At 32.3% G+C, this 20,875-nt stretch overlaps 1 protein-coding gene across 6 annotated transcripts in view; it reads right to left on the reverse strand.

Annotated features, from left to right (window-relative positions):
• Window positions 1-2,757: 2,757 nt before the first annotated feature.
• Window positions 2,758-20,875, reverse strand: part of LOC143255905 (guanylate kinase-like) — a 33,172-nt gene continuing 15,054 nt past the window's right edge. For 4 of the 6 annotated variants that reach the window (XM_076512305.1, XM_076512302.1, XM_076512303.1 and 1 more), the window contains 8 exons: window positions 14,294-14,419; window positions 13,303-13,344; window positions 10,735-10,831; window positions 8,544-8,682; window positions 8,016-8,099; window positions 7,462-7,546; window positions 7,064-7,149; window positions 2,758-6,490 (listed from right to left, as the gene is read on the reverse strand). In XM_076512305.1, the coding sequence (XP_076368420.1) occupies window positions 6,455-6,490; window positions 7,064-7,149; window positions 7,462-7,546; window positions 8,016-8,099; window positions 8,544-8,682; window positions 10,735-10,831; window positions 13,303-13,344; window positions 14,294-14,419 (695 nt within the window). In that variant the 3' untranslated portion in view covers window positions 2,758-6,454. The remainder of the gene's footprint in view (window positions 6,491-7,063; window positions 7,150-7,461; window positions 7,547-8,015; window positions 8,100-8,543; window positions 8,683-10,734; window positions 10,832-13,302; window positions 13,345-14,293; window positions 14,420-20,875) is intronic. The other 2 variants (XM_076512304.1, XM_076512306.1) reach the window with 1 other exon arrangement.

Raw genomic sequence — 20,875 nt, forward strand, 5'->3', positions numbered from 1 at the left:
TTCTATGTGATCTAACGAAATGAAGAGAACCACTTTCTTTACAAACTTAAATAAATTATTCTTTGATCAGGCTATACGAAAATAACTAATGGTTCTAGGTTATGTAACTCATTCCTTTTGTTGTTATTGCCCACAAAGCTATATGAAGTGAAACCAATGTCTCAAAGCAACCTTAAATCGATCATTGATATCCTACTAAACACGACAAGTAACATTTATAAAAACGTTAATGCAATTTGTATTTTATAAAGTGAGTGTATCTATCGTTTCTAGATACCAATAACTTCTAAAACTTTTGTACAACAGACTACGTCAACAATTTTAATGAAATTTCAAAACTTACTGTGTTCCTTCCAACTCACCGCATTTAGAGAATCAACGATTAAATACTAACGAAGCCTTATCGCCTGACTGTAAATTAACAAATTTTAATTAATCACTCATTCGAATTCTTACCCTGAGAAGAAGCACTTTCCAAAAGAAATATTATTCTTGGTTGATATACGTGTTCGACTTGTTTAACAAAAGTTATTTTAAAACTTAAAACTACAATTAAACATGGAGTGTACAGAATAGAATTGTAAAATGTCTATATCTATATCAGGTAAAAAATAAATACAATGATAAACAGAATTAGATATAATTTTGAAATACACAAATAAGTTTCTAAATGTTTTGTAGAGGTTCGTTCAGTGTAATATAAGCGTAATTGCGAGTATTATAAGTTACAAATCTACAATACCTGGTCATCTTATTATAACATGGATTGGATCATTCTGCAAGGAGAGGATAACATTGATAACGGTGCGACTCGAGAAATATATCACAGTGGGCGATGTGATGTTCAACCAATCATTTGAACTACCCAAATTTCGTGGAATACCTTTTCAGTGTATAGACCCGGCATGACCAAGTGGTTAAGGCGCTCCACTCGTAATCCGAAAACCACGTGCTCGAATCCCCGTAACACCAAACATTCTCGCCCTTAAAGCCGCAGGGACTTTATAATGTTACGAGCTATCCCACTATCCGTTGGTAAAACAGTACAAGAGTTGGCGGTAGATGGTGTTGACTAGTTGCCTTCCCTTTAGTGTTACACTGCTAAATTAGGGACGGCTAGTGCATGTAACCCTCTTGTAACTATGCATGAACTTCAAAATACAAACTTTTCAAGGTACTGCTACATTATTTTATTGGAAAGACCATTAATCGCCCTGATAAAAAAAAAAAAAGGCAACATCGATCGGTAAGTGTATTCAAGGAAACGCTGGATATTATTATTATTATTACATCTTTTAAAAAAACATCAAAGGACTGGACATTTGTCATGAGTATGCTACATCCAAACACAACATAACACCATTCCCAGCAGTTTGCTTTATCAGTAAAACCAAGTAGGGTTAAGGGCCTTGTGTTATTTTTAACATCCCCTCATCAGTAAACAGATAATAAATGATTTCCATGGGATTATATCACACACTTATGGCTATTCATCATACTTATGCTATAAGCACTAGTAAAGTCGCGCTTTCCTGTTTGCGTTTGGGCGGAGGGAAGGGGGTATATATTGTCTGTCAGCTAGTACACTGTATTATATTTTATTTTTGTTGTCTATCATAGTATAATTGGAAAAAGTCGAGTCTCAAATACTGTCGAATGAATGAGTCAGTTGGGACAATGTTTCTTCTACTTTACAAGATTGTCCAAACTTTTATGTTGTATCTGTGGCCAGTAAACTATGTCTGCAGTATCCCCTTGGTGGCAAACATATTCCCTCTCGGCTGCTGGTATCAGTAGATTCTGATCACAGATGTCTTTTAAAAAGAGCCAGTCTGGTAGTTCCGTATAACGGCACATTATACGACACGTGGACTTAACAACCCATGTCATAGTCCTCTCGGGTTTATAGTATTGAAGTGCGTACCTAACCACTAGATTACGCCTAACCGTGAAAAGAAGTAAAATGAAAGAGAGATACTTGCTAACGACACATTTTAGTACTTCAGATTATTAAAAGAATTGGTAATGGTGAAGCAGTACTTTAGAGATAAGAGAGAAAATTGCTTTTAAGGCATATATAATGGCGAAAATATATATATATATATATATATATACACACACACAAAAAAACACGTATATAGATATATAGACAGACAGGAAGTGGTAAAATAAGATTGAAAAGTAATAACAAAATCATAGATCAGGCAGAGTCTTATCTTCATATTCAAAATGTATCGATCAATTGCTCAATCCCCCTCTCCAGACTAAATAATAAATAACTGAACAATGGTTTGTTGTCGTTTTGTTTTTTTAACGCAATCGTTAAAAACATTTTGATGTGTCATGTAATATATAGAATTATAACAATTGAGAAACATTTATAATAGTCTTTTTTCCAAATACCGGTACATACTGTCAGAACCAAAGCAAGTTGTCTTAGCTTAAAAAAAAAAGTTTAAGGATACTCAATGTTCAGGTTTTAATTAATTTAGAATTGTCTCGCAAAACTATGCGAGAGCTGTCTGCGCTAGCCGTCCCTAATTTAGGAGTGCAAAACTAGAAACTTTTACCAACGGGATTGAACGTCACATAACAACGTCACCGTGGCTGAAAGGGCGAGCACGTTTGGTGTAACGGGGATTAGAACCCGCGACTCTCAGATTACGAGTCAAGCGCCCTAACCACCTAGTCATGCCGGGCCTCAAGTTTTAGAACTAATTAAGTTTGTCTTTTGAATGAAAATAAAAACAACGTGCATTTCTTCAAGAGAGCATGTTTATTGTTTCCTACTGGATCATTCCAAACAGTCATAAAATAAACTACACATAATTTAATATTTCAAAAAACAAAGCTTATAAAACAAAACAAAATGGTAGTGGCAACAGCTTTCTTTCTACTTACGTTAAGACATTGATCACATGGGCCCCCGCAGCCAGAGGGAAGAAGGGGAAATTGCCCTCTTACGTTTCACAAAACATTCCACGTATTATGATGTAAATGTAGTTAAATTAAATATTTTTAATATCTTTTTTATTAAAACTAAATTTGCGTTTCAGCAGACATATCGCTTTTTTATTATTATTCTGATAATTTACGCTGTACAAGCAAATAACACTACAAACACGTTCAGCTTCGGCCACTAGAAAATATTTCTGCGGGCACCCATTACTTATCGGTTATTGTAATAAAAATCAATTACAAAACAAAAGAATGTTCCTCTTTACATACATAGATTTTACAAAAAAGGAAATAAAATAGTATGCACTTGTAGCCATGTTTATGAAGTCTGTCACGATTCGTCAATTCACTGGTCCATACATCACCTAGATTTTTTTTACGTCGTTGATAACTTTTGAACAGACATCGCTAAGAACCGTTTTGTTCTTCAAAACATTTTTTTTTATTTCCCTGTATGGTTACCGGCATTAATTAAAACTATATAATTAATCTTATACTTTATAAATTATCAATACAAAAAAGACAGAAAAATGCCTATACTTAAAAATACCATAAAAACGAAGAATAAAGTTGAACACCTTCATGTGGCAAAGAATTGGATTAAATCATATAAAAATTTAAAATTTAAGAATCTTGAGTAAACATATGGCGTTGACATAAGTTGTAATCCACACTTTTACTATACCAGCGGCAGCCATACTTAGTTGTAGTCCCGTATGTGGGATAAATTTTGCCTTCCTCCCTCTTCCTAAAACAAATGTAGGGCGACTATCAAAACAACAGTGGCCAGCTGCTGACTTCACAAAAACTTCGCTGTTCTAGCTGGCCACTATTCGTTAGCAGACATTTTAAAAGTTAATTGGATTAGGGCTTAGTGGACTCCTGAATGTACATGGGTTCCTGTACACAGCATAGCCTGCACACCCCACATGGCTGCCACTGATATATGTAAAATAACATTTAAGAAATAAATACTAATAGTATAATTGAAAGGATAACAAGGTTTGGCAATATCATCCACTAAGCTAAATTTGGAAATGACAATAAAATACTAGAAACCAGCCTGAATCATTCAAATGCTTATCAAGCCTTCCATTAACTCCAAATCCTCCCAAATTAATTACATCCACCATATTTGAAGGTAACCCTTTCCAAGGTCCAACAACTTTGTTGGAAAAATAAAACTGTCTTGGCTAAAGATAACTCCAACCCTGCAAAAATTTCTATTTAATACAATCGGTTCCCTTAATAATCTCTTAAGCAGATCCATTCTAACCCTTCTAGTTTTTAATAGAAAACACTTTCAGAGATCTTAAACTATCCTCATATGACGATCTTGCCATCACAAGTATTATCCTAATAGCCATCCTCTGAACTCTTTCCAACAATTCAATGTCTTTCTTAAGGTAAGAAGCCTAAAACTGAAGACAATACTCTAATTGTTGTCTAACCAATAACCAATACAATGAAATTATAAAGTTTATGTTTTGATATCTATGTATATTTATGATTTGTACTAACATAAGCACAAAAAATTTTTATTTACAGGTGCAACTAATGAAAAATGTTCTCATACTTATTTTTAAAATGTCATCAGTAACTGTAACCTCATGCAACACATTGAAATTATATCCCACTGACATTTTACCTCACAAAATAAGATATTAGATTTTCTTTTCTCAGGAGGAGCAAATGTTCATCCATAACACTTTCATATTTGTAGATTTTTAAATTTCTACTTCATATCCTGGACATGAAGTTTTTTATGAAGTCTAATAAAATACCTCATATAAAGACTTTGCAAAATAAAGTACAACGTTATGATATCAATGAGATGTTTTTAAACTAACTTTCTTAAAAACTAAGGTTAACAAAAGTCTATCAGTATAAAAGCATGTATACTGGAATAACAGAATTAACAAAAATCTATTTCTGTTAATTATTTTGAAAATCAAGTTATTTTTTGCTAAAATCTCATAACAATACATTCAATCATGAGGATGCAACTTTGGCCAATGACCCCAAAAAATTGTTTCATTTCCCATCAGTAGTAAAACAAGCTCTTCAGTGAAATTCTGCATCTCATCATCAAGTCTGATTTCACCTGTTCATGATGCTTTGGAAAAAATTTTTTTTTATAGGATTTATGAAAAAATGTGGGCCTAAAAGAACCAAATCAAAAGGCCAAGTTTTAACTTAATAAATTGGCAAATGATAAAACGATAATCTGTTAATATTTTATTTTTTGTTTTATTTTAGATTTATTATTAAATCCTTCACAAGAAAATTAAAAACATTAATCTGCATTCCAACTTATGGAATTTTATAGATATGGATAATAAATGAAGTGTCAAAAACCATCACAGTTAATAACTCTTCTGAAGGAACTACATGCAAACGTTTGTACAGGGAAAGAAAATAAGAAAACACATTTACACCTCCATACTTAGAAATGTATACAGGGTTAGTCAATTCTGAAAATATTTTATCTCAACATACAAAAGAAGCAAATTCAAATATACATAATGGTACCAAAAAAAACTGTACATAGTAGTTTGACAACCACTGACAACCATTTTCTAAATGTGTTGAAGGAACATAGCTCAATGTTTATGAAAAAAATTACACAAACGTGAAAAAATATACAAATTATAAAGAAGCTCAGTGTCAAGAAATTTCATCTTTATTATCGAGCATTTCAGTACTGGGAAAATAACAAAAAGTGCAAATGTTGTGTAGTAATATTTTCTACCTTCACATTAACTAGGAAATTTACCTATATCAAAATAACAAATTTAATAATTACTCAGATTTATGAATCACTAAAGCATTAAGTAATATGTTAACAAAACAAGCCAGTTAGTCCGTGTGGAGTAACACAAAGAGAATCCCACCAGTAAAAAGATGTAGGAAAAAGTTTAGATCCCAAGCTGTTCAGTATTAAGTTACATTTAATACAAGAGCTAGGAATTATCTAAAAACATATATAAATGAAGTATAGTAAGTTGAACCTTTTTAGCTAAGATCATTCTAGTGTATCAGTGACGAGATATTTTTCATAGCTTGGTGTTTAATTAATTTCAGTCTCATTAGGATGTGCAGAATAACTTGGCTGTACTCTTTTGATTTTATTAAACATTTACTTAAAAAAAAACTAAAATGCTCACAGATACTTATTAGTTTTAAACAGACCTAAAAAAAAAGTTCACCTTTAGTAAGCAAATTGAATAGAGGAAAATGAACACAAATAGTCCTAGTAAATACTAAAAGTTACATACATTAAAATTGTCAAAATTACTTCATTTTATAGTACAGTAAACAAAACCTGCCACACAGATAATGTCAAAAAATAAGATGATAATTAAATAAAAATATGCAAAATGCAAAACTGGTTTATAAAAGTTACGATTCTGATTTGCACCAAAAATCTACAGATCTGATATTTAGTTTTCTTATAACCTTTGAGCTTTAAGAATTCGAAAATCTTATCCAAAGACTACTGCTCATGAAGATTGCTGTCAAGAACTCCACACTGTAATAAAGAAACAAATTACATCAGACTACCAGAAATAATATCTGTAAACAAGTAATTTTAAATCAGATATTATTTAAAAAAAAAACGAAAACAACATTTAAAAGACAGAAAAGATAAAACAGTCAATATTTTTACTAATTTATTGAAAAGTCATTTAGCCCTCCTTCATAAAAAAACAACTTATCTTGTTTTTAGTTTATCTACAGCTTTAATTTTATTTTTCTTCACTTAGATTTTCATATCTTTTAACCAAAATGTAGCTGCATTTATTTGCTATGGCTAAAGCTAAAATTTATACAAAAATGACTGAAACCATGGTTTTAAAACAATTACTTGAAAGAAATAATTGATATTAATTTTCCAATTTTGACATTACTGGTTCAAAAAATATAACCATTATCAATGTTTACTTTTTTAAACCGTTAATTTCTGACACCAAATTGTACAAAAATAAAAATAATACTTATTTACATTTCAAAGTGTCATACATTTCCCAAACATTTATACAATCTTGGGAACTGACTTTTTCTTCAATATAATTATCTTTAAGAAACCAAATGCTGTTTGTACCTTCCTAAGGTAGTTTTTTAGTTCTTTGTAAGCATCTTCCAAGCAGTCATTCAGTATAGAAGTATCAAAGTTCCCTGGGATTTCACCTGTGAATAACAACAATAAAAAGGTTTAGTTTCATTTCAAACATCAAGAATGTGAAAAAATATTATATTCCTACAGCTTACTAAAAACTACATGATGTATCATAAAGCATTTGATATATCTTTAGTAATCAACAACATTTATTATGTGTTGCAGTCGATGATGATGATATACTTAACATGCTCTGTCACTGCTAACAAAAAAACATTTGTCATAACTCTGCAAGAAATAAAGAAAATAAAAAAAAACAGTGAAAACTCTTAAAATCACTAAGAAATGTAATAAATCTTATAACCAATGAAGAAAAAACATACCATACTCCAGCTCTTTCTTTGCTCTGCAAATTCTTTCATTAATAATTTCATCAGTCTCGGTTCCTCTTTTTTGCAACCGTTCTTTCTGTGAAAGTTATTTTAAACATCTAAAAACCAAGCTATTGTTCATAATTTACCTGTACCTCATTTTATGTAAATACTATAAAACACAACAATCTGCACACTAATGCAGTATGAAATAAAAAATGAACTTATAGAACACTGTAGAATAACTTCTTGATGTAATAATTACATTTCCCTCCTAATACCAGTGACTCAAAAAATTCTCACTACATTGGCTCTTTAATTATTAGGTTTTTATGGGTTTTTTTTTTAAAGTATGATAGTCCTATTACAGAGAAGTGGTAAATTTATATCGTTGAGTAAGTTTATTAATAAACTTTTGATCAAAATAAAAACTACATAAAAATTAAACCAGTAATGAAGACAGATAGCTAAATATTCCGTGCTTCCTCACAATGACTTTAGTGGACTGATACTTATTGTACATAATGTGTGTAAAGAATATAAAAAAAACATTCATTATACCTAACCTTGAATGTCACGAGTATGAACAGCATATGAGCAGTTAAGGTATTAATCAATGGTTTTAGTCCAAACCAAGTAGAGAATTCAACCTATAGTGTTGAAGAGTGCATTTCTCGTCAACCAAAACAACTAGCAAAAAAAAAAAAAAAAACATTGATGACACTAATGCTCTTGCTTTCAACAATCAATCTCAAAGTGAAACTAGGACAGAAGAAAAGTGGGGTGAATCTGTGTATGTAGAAGTGGCACAAGAAACTAAGCAGACCTGTGCCCAGCAAGATTTCTTCAAATTTTAAGAAATAACACCATGAAAATGCACAGGCACAAACACATAATATATGAAACACAATAGTAACATAAACAAGATACATCTAGAGTTGAAAATCATTTAGTCAATGATTATGCAGATAAAATACTATGAATGTTTTAACAGACTTCATTTAAGATGATCCAGACAAGTTCTCTTGATGTTTTATTACTAACTAATCATGTTAAGCCTAACAACAACTATATGCAACTTCTCTAATACTTACCAAAGCATCAATGCTAGGTGGCTTGATGAAAATATATCTTGGATTTAAGTCAGTTTTTTTTATCTTCTTTACACCTTCTACTTCTATGTCCAATACACAAACCAGTCCTTTTTCTTGTACAGCTTTTATTGCATTTTTACTGGAAAGAGCATAATTTTGTTTACTAAAATCTAATAACATTTGCAACATATTTTGATTTAAACTACAATATTGTATACAGTTTGTTTAATGTTATATGCAAAAATATTCTAAAAGTTGTCATAAATAAAAGTTACATAGAAGTAATAATGGTGGTATAGAAAAAAAAAAAAAAACTTTACATTTTCAAAGTAAAAAGTGTAATGTCTGTATCTAGCAATTAATTTATATAATTTACTTAAAACTACATAGAACAAACTTGCAAATAAATTGTCTTATACAATAGTAAAACTAAATATTTTAAATATAAATTTCATGTGTTTTCCCCTTGTCTTTTTGCTTACAAGCCAGAACTGAAATTCACCTGAAGCTACTTATTTGCTAGGCTGAAGTTGTCATTAAAATTAACTCATAACTCAAAACATGAAGTATGGGTATGGCAGATAAATGTGTGTGTACAAATTCAAGACATAATTTGTTCTTTAATTATAAGAGTTTGTTACAATAACTCTTTCAATACCAAGAGAAGGTGGGTAGACCCTCCTTGGAAGTATGAAACTACTACTACTACATAGCTCAGAATTTACTAGTTTTATCTTATACAAATTTGTCAAGCTCCTAATAAACATTACGAGATAACTGTATACAAAAAATCAGGTTTTGTAATAAAGCATTTCTGCTGTTTGTGAATTTACAAACCCTTTACTGAGTCACTCTGATTAAAAAGTGATTTTCATGCTAAGAATAAAAAATACTTTTTTCATCATAAGGTTACATATTTAATTTTCATAACCTGCGAAACAACTCTTGTAGTAAAATCAATTTAAAAAAACTAAAAAGTTAAAAATATGAAATACAATTACTAAAACTTTAACTTCTTGAAATGTATTATTTGTCACCAGATCTTCAACTCAAGCATCTTCACAGTTTCAACTGTTTTATAGCTGGACTTTGTTTCAGAGAAAATGATGTTTATTACATTATGAAAACATTAATTCATAAAGACTCACCCCCACACACACACACACACATATATTATATATAGATAAAGTAACCAAACCAATCCAGTTATAAAGTTTAATCTTCAGTTTTGAACTCAAATGAATTTCTAAGCTCATAAAACTTATTATTTTACTTTGTTACCTAACCTTTCAATTTCAACATTTTAGTTAATTCCATTTAAAACAAATACAAATTAAAAAACATACATAAAGAATAAATTTAGTAATGCCCATTTTTAAACTTATATACATGCTTAAATAATCATGTTTATTATTAAAAAATATTAATGTAGCTTTGAAATATGCATTTTAAAACACTGAAAAACATACCAGGTACTAAAATAGAATGTCCCAAAATTAGTAAAATTTAACTGGCTTTCTAGTTAAGATACATCTATTCCAAAAAACTTCCATTAGCAGCTTGGAACTGAACAATGACCACCACAGGCAAAGACTTTAGATTAACTGTCAACATATACCTAAGGCAAAAGAAAGGTAAAGAAAAAGACTCATTCTATTAATTATTTGGTCAATGTGTGACATACATAAATTAATTCATGCCTTTGATAAGATGGGAGGAGCCTTTCTGGTTGGTATGACAAATTTATTGGTATCTCAGCATATTGGGAAAGTTCAAAATTTATATTTAGTTCATCATTACCTACTCCCTATGTTTCAAATTACTTGGACTCTCTGAAACCCACATAATGAAAATGTATGAAAATTAAAATTAAAATGTACAAAATTAGGCACAGAAAAGTGAAGGTTGAGAATTTGTTTAATTACTACCTTCTGAACTTAGATAATATAGAACAACAAATAATAAACTACTTTTCTTCCAAGTTTATCACAACACTGAAGTTAATTAAATTTTAAATGTAACTCTGTAAAAAATCACCATACGAAGACTTTAACTCCACTGTATGGAAAGTGGTATTGTAAGTTACTATTGTACTAAAAAAGTAACTGGTATCCAAAAGTTTTTCTTTTTTAAACTAAACATTTTTAACTTTCAACTTTCAATTTTAACATTGTCAGATCATAGATCTTACCTCGTGCCATAAAGGTTCTTTGAATATTCAACATACTCAATAAACTCTCCTTTTTCTATAGCTTGTTGCATCTCATGTCTAGTCACAAAATGGTAATCTGTAAACAAAATTACTTTTAAAAATATCCTTACTTGTTTATTATCAAGAATTCTGGATATGATGAATTTCTGGAATAACAACTGAACTATTTTAGTAGGAGTACCTGTTCTCTAAATGGAAGTTATGCAATTTAGTGATTAATGACAAGTTATCTTAGAACATGAAAAGTTGCTTCATGTACATGTAATTGTAAAAACAAAAAAAACACAAAATCTATAAATACACAAAACGTCAAAACCACAAATTTGCATGTTTATCTTAACATGTGTGTGTGTGTGTGTGTGTGTGTGTGTGTGTTTAGTAGTTTGTGTCAAAATCCATTCACAAGTAGTTACATGGACATACAACAGCAGTACCACTACATTTACATAAATTTTAATATCAAATACATGTGATTTATAATATAATATAATTTAAATTTATAAAATGGAATCACAACTCATAAAATTTTCTTTTGGACAACATCATGTTTGTGTTTTTACTAACTATACAATTTCAAATAAATTTTACAAAGAAAACCTGATGTAACAAAATTTAATATCTTGTATTTATTATAGCATCAATTGCAGAGACTAACAATTACTACCAATCACTAGTAAATTTATAGTGAAACTGACTGCTACTCTTATTAAGCAGCTGGGAGTTTAATAAAAGTTTGAGTCCATCTTTTCTCTTTTTTAAGCATTGTTCCTAAACTTCTCATAGCAGTTTAAATTAATTCAAGCTGAAGTTTTATTATTTGGCTAAACTTCATTCAGTAATTATTTGTATTAAACAACTGCTGGAAATGCATAAGTCTCAACATGACGTATTAAGATACTTAAAATTTCCCACAAATCTTTGTAGGTAGTCTCTCAAATGTCTTGATCATTCACACCAGTGCATGGTCTCAGTGATTTTCATTTAAAAAGTACAAGGTAATTTATTTTCAGAATTTATGAATCCAACTCTTCTGTAACATATGCATAATAGAAGTAATATGTAAATGCACTAGAAGTTGGGCTACTGCTATATAGTGGTGTAGTTTGCTAAATATTCAGGCTTTCAAGTAAAATGAGATGTGTTTGAATGTTAATTATGTTAAAAAAAAAAACAAACTATAAAACCAACTACTGACTTTTAATCATGGTTATAAATTTACAAAAAGTAATAAGGATTACTCCAATAACTGAGCCTAAAATCTGGTTTACAAAATTCTGTTAATGAAATAAAATATTCCTACATGCGTATACAAGTGGGCTTCATATTAATTAAACAGCTAATAAGACATTATAATGGTTGTTTATATCTAATGTATGAACTTTATATAAAAGTATATAAGATATATAAAGTCAGTGATGTCGAGAAACCCACTTGTTGAGAAATTTATATGCACAAAACGACTCGTTTGGGTTGAGAAAATATTTTACATAGAAGAGCGAACAATATACATCCCAACATTAACTTCACATGTGAACAGGAATAAAAAGCAATCAAATATCATTTCTTAACCTCAAAATTACAAGAACTGACACACAATTCAAAACAGAAATCCACCGAAAAATCACCCATACTGGACTATACATTCCTTGGGACTCAGCACATGAAACAAAACAAAAACTCAACATACTAAGAAACCAAATAAACACAGCCATAAAACTATGCTCACCAGATAAAATTAACGATGAATTAGACAAAATAAAACAATACTTCATCAACATCAATAAGTTTCCTCCACAAACCGTAGAAAACATTATACGCACACACCTAGACAAAAAGCAAAATCAACCACCAACTAAAGTAAATACAGCTCACGAATCAAAAAACCACGAAACCATATACTGCTGTATACCATATATTCCTGACATCAGCAAACAAATAACCAACATTTGGCAAAAATTAGTAACAAAATATGACATTCCAGTTAATACCAAATTTATTCAAAACCAGGCACAAAACTGAGGTCTATACTATGTAAAAACTACACTGAGAAACACAACACCAACATTATTTATAAAATACAATGTGATAACTGCCACGACTTCTATATTAAACCAGATTCAAAGAACATAAAGTCACCTTCACACGTTTTGAACACTGCAAGTCAAATAAACACAACATAACCATAGAAAACGCTCAAATACTAAATAAAGAAACAAACATAAACAAATGCAAAATTAAAGAAGCCTTACTTATACAACAACTTAAACCCAAAATAAACCAATATAAAGGAACGCCTTTATACCTATATTAATATAATAAAATAAATAAAATTATATATTCAAACATCTAATACCGCCTCTACATTTCGACACACAGTTACACAACCCCTTTCAAACATGTGGTCAGCTTCCGGTCAGTTACCTCTTTCTTTGTGAACCTGACGATGACCGAAGAAGGTCGAAACGTTGTTCGCTCTTCTATGTAAAATATTTTCTCAACCCAAACGAGCCGTTTTGTGCATATAGATATATAAAGTGTTTTCTATACCTTTGCCATCAACTTCCCCAGGCCTTGGTTTTCTTGTTGTATCTAAAAAGAAAAAATCTTACTAAGCAAAATTTTTTGCTTCAATTAATAATTATAAGAATTATTATTCTAAATAATATTAAACATGACAAACACTCAAATTTGTTGCAACAAAATTAAATTAGTAGCATTCGCTAATCAGTTATTTGACAATCCCTTTAAACCAATTACTATGGTACTACTCAAACAATGGAACATACAAGCAAACAAAATAAAACTGATGGCAGTTCTGCCAAAAAAGTTGCTTTCCTTCCAGTAAGCAGTTTGAAATAAATGACATCAGCAGATAGCCTTAGAAGTTTTACCATAACAACAAAGAGCCAAGCACATTTGGTGTAAATAGTAAGAATAACCACAAATAGCAACAGTGGGAAACTATAATGTTGATTAACTGATCATCATAATAATCAACTTAATTGTAATTTCAATTAATTTACTATTGCAATAATTGAAAACAATGATAATCAGAAAATTATTTTCAGTAGGTGGTTATGTTTCTGACAATCAGAATTATGTTTAATACAATTTTAGAATAATCAAAAATAATATTAATAAATATGATTGTAAATTTGATTACAATGATTAATTAATATGATAATAATGGATGCAAATGCTGCTGAAAGGTAATCCATTAATTAATAAAATCTCCTAGGTCTAATTGTATACTGAAGTTACTCACCACGTACAAGATTTAAACTTACATTCTTAAATCATTCACCAAGTTAAAACTGAATCACTGAAAAGGATTATTTTCCTCTTCATACAAACTACTGTACTCTAGCCTTTTTTTAATTCAATTTATTATTATTTCATTGTTCAAAAAAAAAATCTACTCTAATAAAAGTGTATAAGAATATACATAAGATAGGTAATTGTTGTATAACAAATATGTTCATTAAAAGCTTGTACAGAAATTTGTATTATGAAAAAAAAAAAATTCATGAATACTTACGAGAAACAGTGAAACCAAAGTAATTTTTGTATTCCTTCATCAAGATTTTTAGCAAGGTACTTTTTCCACAACCTGATGGGCCACATATTACAAGTGGTTGAAAAGAAGATAACCAATGTACTCCACCTAAAATGCACAACTATTAATACAAATCTTTCACAAAACTTTTCATTTATATATGTAGTTTGTTTCTTTTAATGTTTTGAATACATTTCAGTATTAAGCAATCAATGAATATACGTTAGTTTCTGAATGCACCTAATGTAATAATATTAGGTTTTACTATTTCAGTCTTGTAGAACAAACTTAATAAGAACATACAACATAACACAATTTATGTGCAATAAGGTATCAGTTGGCCTATCAAGGCTGTCACAGTTACTTAAAAGAAAAACAAAACAAGTGCAGTTTTAACCTTTAAATATTTATTAAGCCTTTCCTTTGGTCTACTACATCCACTGCTTTTAAATGCAACCTAGTCCAGACAAATTACTCTCTTAAAAAAAAAAAGAAGAAGAAGAAGAAGAAGAAGAAGAACCTTTCTAAGTGGATTCCTACTGTCCCAAAATTATACATCTAAATCATTTTCCCTCCATTCTCACTATTAAATACAATCAGATGTTAAGTTCACCAATTATCAATTAAAGGATTTTTACTTATAGTTCTTAATAACATAAATACACACACAGTTTAGAACTCTTATACACAAGGTGTTTGTGATTTATTAGTGATAAATTTAAATGATAAATAAATATGCACTCCACTTGTTTTCAAAATTACACATACATCTATTTATTTACTAAGAACCAGTTTAACATATGTAAAACATATTCTTTATACTACAGAAATCTTATGGATATCAAACACTATACAGTTGTCTTCTTGTCAAAATTCCACTCATGCCTATTCAGTTAATTTAGAATTTTAGTTAACAAGCAAAACTACATTTTCTGATTTCTATCACACTAGTATTCCATGCATCATTCACTTACAATTGTGCCACAAGTTCTCTTAGTCATATATTGCTCTTCCAGTAATCATTTGCTCTTCTTTCTTCAAAATATCCTGTTCCTTTTGTCATAGTGAACTCAAGCTGATTCAGTTACTTTACAAACATGCTTTGACAGAATAAGTTCTTCTTCTTATCAGTTACTTTACAAACATGCTTTGACAGAATAAGTTCTTCTTCTTATCAGTTACTTTACAAACATGCTTTGACAGAATAAGTTCTTCTATCTCTTTTTCTACTTTTTGTCTTACTCTAACAAGTTAAATGCTAGGCCAATCACTTCTATGGCAGTTAACTTCACATCGAACTTTTCCTTGACCATGACTTTATTATCTTCTGCTATTACCTGTATCTGCTGTTTCCCACTCATCTCATAATATTTTAACATTTATTACTAAATAATCTGCTCATTCTATTTCCTTGGTGTCAATAAACTTCACTTAACATTCTATAATCTCAACATCAATAAGTTATAAAAAAACATACAATTCTTAACAAGTAACTAAACTTGAGACAGCAATAATAAAAAATACACACACACACCACTGAATAAGTGGCTGGTATTCTTGCAAAAACAGAACTGATGCGCAGATATAACACTCGGCATAACTTACCAGGTAATACCTATTACCAGGTGGGATCTTGAAATAAGATGTATATCAACTTAATAAGATAAATAATATGTCAACATACCCTAGTCAAAAAGCAAATAGATGTATGTAGAATTGCCAAAGGAAGAAGACAATACCTGAACAAAGAAGATGCAGCCAGATCATTCAGATGACATATGACAAACATATTGAGAGTTGTCTGCATACATGTGTGAATAATCTCCTTCAAAGGTCTGCAGATCTGAGCAGCTAAAGATAGGTAAATAACACATTTGGTGTGATGAAACATTGTGCAGCTGTCAACCTTCAATGAACAAGTCAGAATACATCAGTCTTTGAGTTGACAAACCCAGCCAGTAAGAGTAATAGATGATATATCTTAGGAAAAGAGGGATTTCACAGAATAAAAAAGTGGGAACAAGAACCATGAAATGAGGCAGTACAAGACATAACAATATAGAAAATGAATGGGACACAGAAGATAATCAAAATTTGAACATCAGTACACATTAAGTACAAAAGGCAAGGAAATAGGAGAAAAGGCAAAACCTTCACAGATAGCATATGTCTTAGGAGGAAGGTCCAATCTGAATAAAGAATAACTTAAGAGTAATGGTAAAGAGTGTGAGGAAAATTACCGATATAAATATTGGGACATTAAGGAGTGCAAGCAAGCAAGAAGAAAACATGAGAAAGATGGTATGAGGAACATTTAGCAATGGGCTCAAAACAGGAACCAGACATGGTATGAAGAACAAGATTCCAATCCAGAAGAAAAAATGGACATGGAAGCCAAATGAAACAAAAAGAGATGAAAGAGGATTAAAATAATTGGGGAAGCAAAGAACTTGTGGGAACTGTTCAACAAAGCTGCCCTATAACCAGCAACAGTTAACACAGACAAACCCTGATCAAACAACTACATAAAGAACTGGGACAGATGACGAACATAAGGGTGAAAGCCATGGTAAATGGACTACTATCCAAAGGTAGATTAACATCTCTGGTACACAGCCAAGAAGGAAGGCTGAATGGTATGGACAAGTAAAGAAACATGAGAGGTAGGTCCATGAGCTGAGGCAAAGAACCACATAAAAGCTACTCATGAAGATGGAGTTTGGTGATTTGGGGAAGAAATACATCTGATTGCAGTTGATGGAGAATCAAACTGGACAGAAATAAGAGTAGGGACTGTTGTTCCAGTAAGGGCCAGAGCAGAGGGAACCTTGTTTAAACCACCAATAAGAAGCTACAAGCAAAACATGGCAAGAATGGGTACAGATAAGGGAATGACCCTGGAAATTAGTCTGATAGGAAAGTAGGCATACAAGCAAAGGTTCTCCAATTCTGACTGAATGCATCCACCCTGAGAGCTGAGGGATCTGAGACAGGAGACCAGAAGGAAGTTTGGAATTCCAGGGTGTGGCAAATGCATCTATATGCGATGTTCCTATGTGAAAACACATCCACTGAATTATGTGAAGTTGAAGAAGCCCCTTTACAGGGAGAACTTGGTTGGAACAAGAAAAACAGTCAGCCATCAAATCCATAATCCTTGGAACATGAAATGCTAAGATTATGTTGTAGTCATGGGTACAGTACAGGAGGTCAAGTTTCTGAAAAACAGAGACCTGGGCTAGGTTTTCCTTTGTTTAGTGACATAGATGACAACAATAGAATTCTTGGAATGAACCATAACAACCAACCTCCACAAAAGCAAGAGGAAAAAATAAAAAGCCCAAAAAACAGCTAAAACTTCTAGAAGGTTCATATGGAAAGTATTTACCTTCAATGACCACCAACAAGAAATCTCTCAGGAACACAGTTACACCCCACAACCCACTGAGGAAGTAACTATGAACAGATGAGAGTGGTGATGAGACAGGAATGGGAACCCCTCATGGTCAGTTCACTATCAAGCCACTAAGCAAGGATGACTCTGATCCAAAGAGAAAGGGTAATCCAAGAGATTGTGGAGGAAGTTCCACTAGTCGAGAAGTGTTCACTTAGGAAAATGCACGTGCAGCTGACCAAAAAGAATGAAAGCTTCCAAGGAAGCCCACATTCCCAAAAAGAGATAAAATCTCTTACACAATGAGAGAAGAAGATAGGGATATAGAGCAGGTAATCACAAAAACCCAAAGCCAAAGTGGAAAAGACTGGACCCTACTGGGATGGGAATTGAAGTAAAACCCCAAATAAATAAGATAATGTGTGAGGATTAGAACAGGCTCCTCCAACTTGATTATAAACCCCACCAAAGCAGATTCTCGAAGAAGTAATCATGTGCGAGTGAATGGCTGAGCCTGTAAAGTACTGAGAAGTAGCCAGTTATCCAAATAATGATAAGTCCAAAGACTCAGTGTGGGTGGGTATGATGTGGAAAAGACCATACCACTTAACAGAACTCATAAGAAGCAAGACTAAATGGTAGTGCGTGGAATTAAAAGACACAGCCATGTGGACAAACCAACAAAAACAACATGACTCAGGAACTATAGGAATATGAAAATAGACATCTGTGACATCAAATTAGGTCCTCCAAAGTCCCAAGTAAAAAAAAAAAAACACTAAAAGGAGAGGTAAGACTCCAGTGAAGAAGATGTCTCAAAAAAAGTATTCTGCCAGGCCAGATCTATAACGAGTCTCCAATGATCCACATTTCTGGGGACAATAAACAGATGAGAGTAAAATTCCAGCTGAATAGGCACTACCCATTCAATAGCTCTTTTATGTGGGAAGTCTCAAACTCAACAAGATGACTGAACAAGGGATGATCCCAAGGTGAAAGGAAGGACTGGTTGGTTTGGTGTTTTATGGCACAAAGCAACAAGGCCATCTGCATCAAACATCTGGTAAAAAGAAGACAAAGTTTAATTTTTTAATAAAAGACAAATAGCATTAAATCCTCTTTTTTTTTTTAAACATCAACTCTTCAGCAAAGTAGCATTAAAAAGATTAATGGCCTTTAAAAAACAAACATTTCTAAGGTGGACAGTGCCACCCTTACCAATAAAACTGTCTCATGTTACGGATAAACCTTGGGACAGAACATGTTTAAAATGGTGCTGTCGTTGATAATCGTAACAACAGCAAGACAGTAAAATGTGGCTTATTGTAACACTTGGGTCACAATTCATCAGCCAACTGGCATAGATCCAAGCCTTGAATACAGGACCATAGTCCATATATAGAACAGACACAGCAGTGAAAGTGCCAGAGCAGACAGATTTAGTTGTGGTGTCAGGGAACTCATTCCTGTGAATACCAACGTGGCCTGGTATCCAGAAAAACTGGACAGAAGTAGATGTTCAAGGGAAATGGGTCAGTCAGTTTTGAATCTTGGTGAGAACAGGGTGAAAACTAACATAAATTGACTCCAGAGCCAGAAGAGAACTACATGGGTCAGTAAAACTAGTGCAATTTGAGTAATGATTAGCTTCTATGTGATCCAGGGCAAGAGAAATGGTGTACAGTTCAGCAGAGAATGCAGAAGCTGTAGAGGGGATTCTGTGCACGTGCACAACCACCGAACCACAACAAACCATGGCAGAGCACACAGAGTCATCCAATTATAAACAGGAACAGAATGATGGATTGAAAGATGTTCAGCAAAAAACAGACAGTATTTCCAATCAGGAATGTCTGCTTCACTCAGATGACTTACAGATAGGTCACATACGGAAACTATAAAAAGCCATGGTGGGATGAGCTGACCAGTGAATACAGCAATGTTATCCAAGGATAGACCCAATTCATCCAACTGCACCTGGATACGAAGGCCAAAAGGAGCAATGGCAGATCATCTGTTCCAAAAAAGCATGGCCCACTGAGAAAGGAAAACACAACCCAAGGTGGGATACTTTGACATAGAACAAAGTTCCAAAGCATACAGTAAAAGAAATTGCAAAAGGCAGAGGTGCAAGGGAGGTTCATGAGACTGTGTATAATCTCTAAACTGGGAAAGGGCAGAATACCCTGTGCAGAGCCAAAGTCCCTGATGATGAATAGGGTCCAGCATCTTTAAGGCTGAGGTCCTGACAGAACCATAGACCAGTGATCCATAGCCTAGTTTTGATTGAATAAGAGCACAATATATCTTTAGCATATAATATCAATCTTCTCCCCAAGTGGTGGAAGAGAGGACATGAAGGATGTTCAGTGCTCTTTCACAATTAACTCATAGCTACTTGATGTGTGATACAAAGGTCAGCTTACAGTAAAAGATAAGCCCCAAGAACTTTGTCTCAGGGATCACAGGCAGCACAACCTCACTAATACAGAGTTCAGGAACAGGGTGAATACCCCGTTGGCAGCAAAAGTGCATGTAACAGTTTCAGAGAAAGAGGGTGAAAACTTAAAGCCATTTGCTGTGGTCCATTTCAGTAAACAAGTGAGAACAGTCTGTAGCTGCTGCTCAATAGACCTCATCTTTAATAACTGACACGAGATGTGAAAGTCATTGACATAGAGCCCGTTTGCAACAGTAAGAGGGTGTTGTTCAGTGACGGTATTAATCTTTATATTGAAAAGTGTGACATGCAGAACACAGCCCTGAGGGACTCCAAGTTCCTGTAGAAAAGAATAAGAAAATATCAAACTCACACGAACTGGGAAATCGCTTGACCATTAAAAAAAGTTTTTAATAAAATGGGCAAATAGCCACGTAACCCATCTATATGGAGGTCTTGCAAAATACCATACCTCCACATTGTATCATGAGCCTTTTCAATGTCAAAGAATATTGATACAAGATGTCATTTGAGGAAGGTTTCCGTAATTGATTTTTAAAGTTGAATCAGATGGTCCATGGTGAAGTGCCATCTTAGGAACCCATAATGGGAGGTTGTTTAATTTGAAGAACCAAACAAGACAAGCATTAACCATCCTAAGATCTAAAGAGACAGCTCGTCAAAGTAACTGGACGGTAGTTTGAAGGAATCTTGGGATCCTTCCCAGGCT

The sequence above is a fragment of the Tachypleus tridentatus genome, chromosome 7, assembly GCF_004210375.1.
Source record: "Tachypleus tridentatus isolate NWPU-2018 chromosome 7, ASM421037v1, whole genome shotgun sequence".
Classification (NCBI taxonomy): Eukaryota; Metazoa; Arthropoda; class Merostomata; order Xiphosura; family Limulidae; genus Tachypleus; species Tachypleus tridentatus.